Source organism: Amphimedon queenslandica, unplaced genomic scaffold (assembly GCF_000090795.2).
Source record: "Amphimedon queenslandica unplaced genomic scaffold, v1.1 AMPQUscaffold_13156, whole genome shotgun sequence".
NCBI classification, from domain to species: Eukaryota; Metazoa; Porifera; class Demospongiae; order Haplosclerida; family Niphatidae; genus Amphimedon; species Amphimedon queenslandica.
The window spans coordinates 50,118-58,690 of record NW_003546608.1 but is presented as its reverse complement, the minus strand read 5'-3'; the positions used below and the strand labels follow the sequence as shown (position 1 = coordinate 58,690).

Sequence of the window (8,573 nt, the reverse complement as noted above, 5' to 3'; positions counted from 1 at the left end):
ACAATAGACAATGTAATGACTTCTAGTGTAACATTAAAAGATTGATACTTTTTATCTTGTGTATTCATCAATGGATCTGGTGTAATGTATCAGATAATGTAGGCTACACTGACCCTTAATTTTGATTTTTAGTTTAATGTGCATTACTTAAATAATTTTTCAAAAGAACGGACCGCACTGCGTGCAAGCAGTATCAAATGCAAAGCCATTGGCTGAATCAGTTACTATAACTCTAGCCTTCCAGCAGAGCCTATATTCAGGCTACACTTTTATTATATAGTCTTCTTCAAAAGACTCAGTTTAGGTAATATTTTGAAATGATTCAAGTGCAGTTCCTCATTTATTGCAGTAAATGCATCTGCTCATGTTCAGATGCATGGTATAGGTGTTCCCTGTACTATGTACTGCTCATGCTCAGATGCATGGTATAGGTGTTCCCAGTACTGTGTACTGCTCGTACTCAGATGCATGGTATAGGTGTTCCCAGTACTGTGTACTGCTCATGATCAGATGCATGGTATAAATGTTCCCAGTATTGTGTACTGCTCATGCTCAGATGCATGGTATAGGTGTTCCCAGTACTGTGTACTGCTAATGCTCAGATGCATGGTATAGGTGTTCCCTGTACTGTGTACTGCTCATGTTCAGATGCATGGTATAGGTGTTCCCAGTACTGTATACTGCTCATGCTCAGATGCATGGTATAGGTGTTCCCAGTACTGTATACTGCTCATGATCAGATGCATGCATGGTATAAATGTTCCCAGTATTGTGTACTGCTCATGCTCAGATGCATGGTATAGGTGTTCCCAGTACTGTGTACTGCTCATGCTCAGACGCATTGTATAGGTGTTCCCAGTACTGTATACTGCTCATGTTCTGATCACTTGAATAAAGGAATGAAGCTACTTCAAATCAGGATTGGTAGGACTAGGTGTGGTTATTGATGATGATCCTTCCAATATTGTATCAACTTCAAAATCATCAATAGTTATATATTAGGATTGTTCCTAGTAAAATTGTATTGAGTAGATGAACCATTAATATTGCTGTCGGTAACTAGAACTTTATAATACTTTATACATTGTTGGTTCTGTTGATTAGAATGAACTAAAAATTACAAAAGAATATACACTATATACCTATGACATCATAATGAAAGACAGAGAGAGAGAATACAAGATAGAGTTAATTGTTTCACAATACATTATACTAAAGTATGTCCATTCTATACTACTGGAGACAGGGAGGATTGATGTCTTTGTGTTGGTTTCAAGGTTTTGGTTTTGGTGGTATTGGAGGAAGAATATCCAGACCACCTAACCTATTTCATGATCAGCTCTTGAGTAGTGAACTTCCTCTGGAGGAGAGGGGGAGAGAGAGGGAGAGGGGAGAGAGATAAAGGGTGTGTTACTCCATACAGTATAATGTGCATTGGCTTACATTTCAATTGACTGCATTTCAATTTCAATTGATTACATTAAAAGCTAAAAGGATGTACTCAATTCACCCATTACCCTCTTCCCTTCCTTTTTATGATACAATACATTATGTACATGTAGTTCATTAAATCCAATACATTATGTACATGTAGTTCATTAAACCCAATACATTATGTACATGTAGTTCATTAAACCCAATACATTATGTACATGTAGTTCATTAAACCTAATACATTATGTACATGTAGTTCATTAAACCCAATACATTATGTACATGTAGTTCATTAAACCCAATACATTATGTACATGTAGTTCATTAAACCCAATACATTATGTCAAGAGTAGATTATGTACATGTATCCATACCTGGTTGTTGGTGTTTTTATTAATGGTTGAATATAGTCCAGTAGCACCAGTAGACAGACCCTGTTGACCCTTATTCTATTAATAATACATTATATGATCCATTTTTAAAAGACTCTCTCATTAATCACTCACCTCTCCCTCTCTCTTCAATACAGAGTATTCCTGTACTCCCTCAGGATTATAGGCAGGAGGGACAGGAGGAGGAGTATCATCGTCTTCATTGAGTGTTGAATAAAGTGGACCAGCTCCTTGTTGTTGTTGTTGTTTATTCTTCTTCTATTATACATTATTGTTATTGTATGTCTGGTATTTTGTTTATTATACCTCTCCCTCTCTCTTCAGTTAAGAGTATTCTTGTACTCCATTAGGATTATAGGCTGGTACTGGTGGGGGAGTATCATCATCATCACTAGCTCTAAGAACACTGTATTGACCTAGTGAATATTGTATTATTAATAATAATGTATATATAATTACTGAGTCTATACTTAATACTGATCACTATAAAGCATGTACTTAAGCACATTGCCTATTATGTCCTCTTGTCTATCATGTGCTAGTTCATTGTATCTTACAGTCAAACATATGATTACCCTGTGTAGGCTGTTGTCAGCTTATTGTGTGGTACATGTATACACATATGGTTCATGTCATGACAGGTAGAGGAAGGTTAATGTTATTCTTGCTAATGTACACTAAATGATGACTGGATGTAACTATGTGCTTGGTATATAATGGTGTATTTGAATTGATTTAGTTATTACAGTAACGTGATGTGTGTAAGAATGTCATTGTGTAGTATATCAAACACCTTTCTTAAGTAACCTGTATGTACAACATGTACGGTTAAACTTTGAACTGCTACTTAACATCAAGAGAACATACTTAACATGTATATGTACTTTTCAGTATACATGCTTTTTGTCTAAAACTTGGCTCGAAAATTACTCCCAATTTTTACTACATTTTTTTATGCATATGTCCTTATGCTCTGTAAACAATTTGAGCTTAATTTGACTCAAACTTTTTGAGTTATGGCCATTTAAAAATGAACTAAAATGTACATAAAATTCTTACCAGTAGGAGGAGGTGGTAGGTAAGAAGGTGGTCCATCTCTTCTTTGTAGTGTCCTTACAGTAGAAGCAGCTGCTGGAGTATATTCAGTGGTAGGAGTAGCATAAGTAGGATCAGTAGGTTGTAACTAATGAAAGAAACACAACAGCATATAATGACTGGGATCAGTCTACAGTAGTTATATAATGAATGGCATCATTTCAGTGTACAGTAGTTATAACTATAATGAATAATAGGGTCAGTACACAGTAGTTATATAATGAATGGAGTCAGTCTATAGTATAGTTATATAATGAAGGATTAGAACCGAAAGGAGTTCTATCCGTCTCTCATTAATAAACAAGGATCATTATTATTAATTTACTTCAATAGTATTGTTTCTGTATGAACTACCAGTTATTCCTTTAGTCTGTGGAGGATATTAGTTATGAAAGGTTTATAATTATGGATATTCTTTACCTTTACCTCATTTCCATTGCCGTTTGCTGTATGACTATTAAGAGAAGACTAATTAATAATTATTATATATTTAACTTAACATTTCTTTGTTCTTTATTCCTATAGAACTGAAGTTAATCAATTATTAATTACACTAATACGCTTACTGTGTCTTTTAGTATACACCAGTATTATTACTAATACAATAATAATAATTATTATTGTAATTACAACTGCTACAATAGCTCCTGATATAATAGGAACAGCATTAGAACCAGCAGCAGTAGTTGATACAGTTGTTGATGGTGAAACTGGTGTACTCATAGCAGTGGTATCAGTTGATGTACCAGTAGCTGAAATATAAGAAGATGATTGTTCATTAATAGTTGAAGATACTGTAACCATAGGGGTAGGAACAGGGGGGGCAGGAGGGGCTTAAGCCCCCCCAACTTTCATTGAAGGGGGGCTTAGCCCCTCCAACTTTAAGTGATATACACGTATTACTATTATCAACACTATAGACTTTAGTTTAGGTAATCCTTAAACATGTGTATGTGTGCATATTGTGTGATGATTCGTTTTATAAACATTTAATACACTATCTTAACTTCTAAGAACACACACTCTTATTATTATTTTCAGAAATACACAAGGTTCTACTTTTTTATTTACCAACTCTGTTAACATCAGCTTCAGCTAAGCATAGATTTTTGACATTAAGGACATTAAAAAACTACTTGCACTCCACAATGTCACAAGAGCATCTTAATCATGTAGTTATTTTGCATACACACAAAGACAGATGATTTACACATTGAGGACATTGCAAAGGAACTTGTTACATTTAATGAGCTTAGATGCCAATATTTTGGACAGTATTAATTTTAGTACATGCCATGTATTAATGATCCATTGTTAAATCATGCTCCTATGATTGTATATAAATAATACCTTAGCCCCCCCAACTTTTAGTTTGTTCCTACCCCTATGACTGTAACTATTATCATATTAATTTAATCAATGGTAAACATTAGCTTTAACTTACTTAAAGTAGATGATGTAATTATTACTGATGTACTGGTACTTATATTAGTAGTTAATGTAACTGATAATATACAATATTATGCATGTTTTAGTAAATAATGTATTAATTATACAGACCTGATGATGATACAGTAGTAGTAGGACTCATTATAATTGAAGTAGCTAATGGTCCTTGCCCAATAACATTAACAGGAATAATAGTAACAGTGTAGTTTGTATCAGTAAGAGGTAGTCCAGCAATAGTAATATTAGTATCATTAGTATTGCTATTGTATATAATACTGTTTGATGTATTGTATACAGTAATAATGTAATACTGAGTAGGAGGAACTGGTATAGTGGAATAATTCTAAGTAATTATCAATAATATCTATTGAATTTAATATTTTTATCACATACTTCAGTCCACCATATTGTAATACTATCAGTTGATATCTGATCCCAACTAACATTAACAACTTGAGCTGGTACTATAAGAAATACAATGAGTGTGTGTGTGTGTGTGTATAGTACTTACCGTTCCATATATACTGTATTAATGATGAAGGAGCTGGTCCTTCTCTTCCAATAGTATCAATAGGAATAATAATAAATGAATAATTAGTACTAATGATAAGATCATCCATTGTTATATTAGTGTTGTCAGAAGTCCTGGATTCATTATGAGTATTGTTACTAATAATAGTAACAGTATAGTGGACTATACATGGCTCTGATAGATTCCAGTTAATAATTACTGTATCATTAGTGATAGGAATAATAGTTACATTAGTAACTCCTGTTAGACCTGCAAGTTATAAGAAATTAGTATTATACATAAATTCATGAAAATTAATTATTTCATACATACCTGCTATGTTGATAGTTAATGAAGCATAGTTCATTCCATCAGGTGAACAACTAATATTAGTTCCATTCAATTCTACTGAAGCTGCTGATTTACTTGTAGCAGTACTAACTAGCTCTCCTGTTGTATTATTGTAATATGCAACATTTAATGTGAAATCAGGAAATGTATCAGCAGTAATTTTATTCAGTTCTATACCCACAGTCATTCCATTTCTCCCCCATAGTGCTGTTGGTTCAGGTACATTATCCACTTTACAAGTGATCACTAGTGTATCTCCAGGGCACACAACAGGATAGGGAGTCTGTCTCAATGAAATTGAGCTATTAGAGCCTCCTGATGATGAAACTTCTATGCCGCCTTAGAATAAAAATAAGATGATAATAATTCATATCAAATTGACTTACAGAGGTTTAAACAAACAGTGAGTAAACTGAACCAAATCATAGCTGCAGCTTCCAGTCAATGAACCTCGCAATGTACTGACCATAGATATATTCATGCATGCACTGACTGATTTTTGTGCTATGGTCTACGTCGTGCTATAATAGGTCTAATACGGTAGTTATTAGGACACACCCACGGAATACACAGCTGGCAAGTGGCAACTGCAATCTCGGCTGCAAATTTAAAATTATGATGTGTTGGAAATTTTCTGGGCTCTTTCTTTATGCCAGCTTAACCCTTGTTTCTTCTGTCTCAGGTATTTTGTTGTACTAGTTGGTCTTTAAAAATAGTTTTTTTAGTTGTTTTAAGTCCCGGGCCAAGTACCCTATGTTTGGGAGAGACGGGACCTTGCCGACGTACCTTCACATGTGATGTGACGGAACCATACTTGGTTTGGACTTATACTGGGTATTCTACGATTCTTTTTAGTACTACTGCTACCGGTACACGTTCATTTGGTCGATTTGTTGAAGTTCAACTTCTTTCAATTTATAATGGAGTCTTGCGTTCTATGGCTACAGTAAATGTCACCAAAGATATCAATAGTACATCACTTCAGTGTAGGAATCAAATTATATACACAGGCAGTGTTAATGAAGAAGTTGATTTCTCTGTAGAAGGTAATACTACTAACTTTTTACTAGTTTTTGTCATAGCCATATAGATTTCTTGTCATAGATTATTGTGGTTATGCACCAACTCTGCTGCTAGCTAGGCTGTTTTTACTGACCTGGGGGCAAAGCCTAGGGGTGTGTGGATTATGCTAGCATTTCTTTTAGCATAATAGGTAGATTCAAGCATCAAGAACAATTTAAGCATAATAGGTAGAAAAAATTAAACGGCCGGTGGGTGCAGTTTTAATTGAATTAATATAACTGGACTAGATCTATACTGGCAGTTTTATAGTCGTTCTACTTTGAACATGATTCTTGATAATTGCAATCTCCTTTGCCATCTGAGGTAATGTGCAATAGGAAAGTGTGCTCAAACAACCCACTACATGAGCACTGAACTTTTAAGTATTTGGTACAATTATATATCACTTATCATTATCGCTTCATTATTCATTATTCACTGGTTGTGTTTCAAGTTAGTTTATTGAAATTACTAGAATTTACTAGAATGCGGATCAGTGCAGATCACTGTGGATGTTCTATAGGCAAACAATATGGTGGCTAACACATGGGACAAACTTGTGTGCTGGGTTTCTAACAGCAGGACAACATAGAGATACTGTCTAAAGACTTCTCTAGAAGCATTCTAAAGTAAAAAGAAGAGAACCTTTATAAGTCTTCATAAGTGCCCAGCTATGCTTGCAAGGTGGTGAAATCAATGATAGGAATATTTTTTAACTGTTATGCTTGTTCCAGTTAAATCTTGAGTCTGGAATGCCCATCATAACCTTCTGAGCATGAAGAAGAGCATCCTTTTCATTCCAGCTAAGGTCGTTGACTTTGAACTCCAGCTTTCTTCTTGCTTCATACATGCACACAGTATTTCATTAGAATAATGCTACCACATTAGATCATTGAGAGATAAATAGCACATGTTGGGCGTAACCAAAAGATGGGTGTGACTGGAGACGTACGCATACATACATACATACATACTTACTTACATACATACAAAAGATTTCTGCTACAATGGGGCTCGCTCAAGCTCACCCTAACAAGATGATTTAATCATTATGGCGATTGATGGTTTTGTGTACAGTAATGTATGTAGGTATCACCAATATAAATCCGCTAAGAAATAAGTTTTTAAAAACTTTTAATGAAATTCACCAATAATAGGAAATTTTGCCAAATATTACTCTTGCCAAAAAATCATCATGTATGGCATTTACAAAATTCAGACTTTAAATAATTTATCTGTCATGGCAATTTTTGTTAGTTCACCTAATTCATGTACTTGATAAGTTGACTCGTATTTAATTGCAATTATTATATTTTATCCAATGACCACACCCATTGTGTTACATTCTTCTAAAATTTCTTTTTTTGTGAATTTAATATTAAAGAATTTTTATTTTTGCTAGATACTACTCCTGTTACGCAAATCTTTTTGGAGGCTACAGATGGAACTCCAAATATTACTTTTTTCGTCACTTGGCCAACGGCTACCTGTGCTAAAGTATATAATGGAACTGTTGAAAAAGACGGTAAACTAAGACAACATTGGTCTGGTCAAAGCACATTCTTTACGTTTGATGTTAAGAAGAGTGACATTAATGATGGTGGTATGTATACAATTGCTGTCCATAGTGTTGGATATGATGGAATGAGTGTTGGTGTTCCTGCCTCTAGAAATATTTCCATTCACAGTGAGTCATATTAAATTGACATATAATATATTGTAACAATTTATCGTAGCACCCGAGTTCACTGTTTCTCCTGTTATTGACTGTATAAATATAAATCTTTCACTCATAATTGAAGTTAGTAAGCTAATTAGTAATACATGTTCATTCACAGATCATGATGTTATTTAATGGGAGGAGGAAGACGCCTCTGTTTCTCACCTTGATGTGGTGTCATGTGTAATATCACTAGCAACTGTTACTCGCTTGTATAATAATACAAGGTCATGTATTGGGAGAAAAATTGATTTTAATATCACAATTGGCGGTTCATATAATTACAATGTAACTCTTACAAACCTTTTTGGCTCGTCATCTATGCTTAATGTTGCTGGTATGTTTATTTGTATCCTGTGGTCATAACTTCATATAGTATTACATTTATGGCATTTTGCTTTTAGATACAAATATATGTATTGAAACGACAGCATCAACACAGCCTACAGTATCAATACAACCTACAGTATCAACACAACCTACAGTATATACACAACCTACAGTATATACACAGCCTACAGCATAGACACACCCTACAGCAACAACTATGCCTGACACT

General features: G+C 34.2%; 2 protein-coding genes across 2 annotated transcripts in view; one reads left to right on the top strand and one right to left on the bottom strand.

Moving 5' to 3' along the window:
* Positions 1 to 1,158: 1,158 nt before the first annotated feature.
* Positions 1,159 to 8,573, bottom strand: part of LOC109584870 (branchpoint-bridging protein-like) — a 34,602-nt gene continuing 27,187 nt past the window's right edge. Inside the window, exon 5 of the mRNA XM_020000769.1 lies at positions 1,159 to 1,221. The gene's annotated coding sequence lies outside the window, so the exon portion shown is untranslated. The remainder of the gene's footprint in view (positions 1,222 to 8,573) is intronic.
* LOC109584871 (uncharacterized) overlaps positions 6,170 to 8,573 on the top strand; it is a 3,055-nt gene continuing 651 nt past the window's right edge. The window contains exons 1-6 of the mRNA XM_020000770.1: positions 6,170 to 6,278; positions 7,697 to 7,981; positions 8,031 to 8,095; positions 8,153 to 8,351; positions 8,419 to 8,456; positions 8,547 to 8,563. Coding sequence (XP_019856329.1) covers positions 6,170 to 6,278; positions 7,697 to 7,981; positions 8,031 to 8,095; positions 8,153 to 8,351; positions 8,419 to 8,456; positions 8,547 to 8,563 — 713 coding nt within the window. The remainder of the gene's footprint in view (positions 6,279 to 7,696; positions 7,982 to 8,030; positions 8,096 to 8,152; positions 8,352 to 8,418; positions 8,457 to 8,546; positions 8,564 to 8,573) is intronic.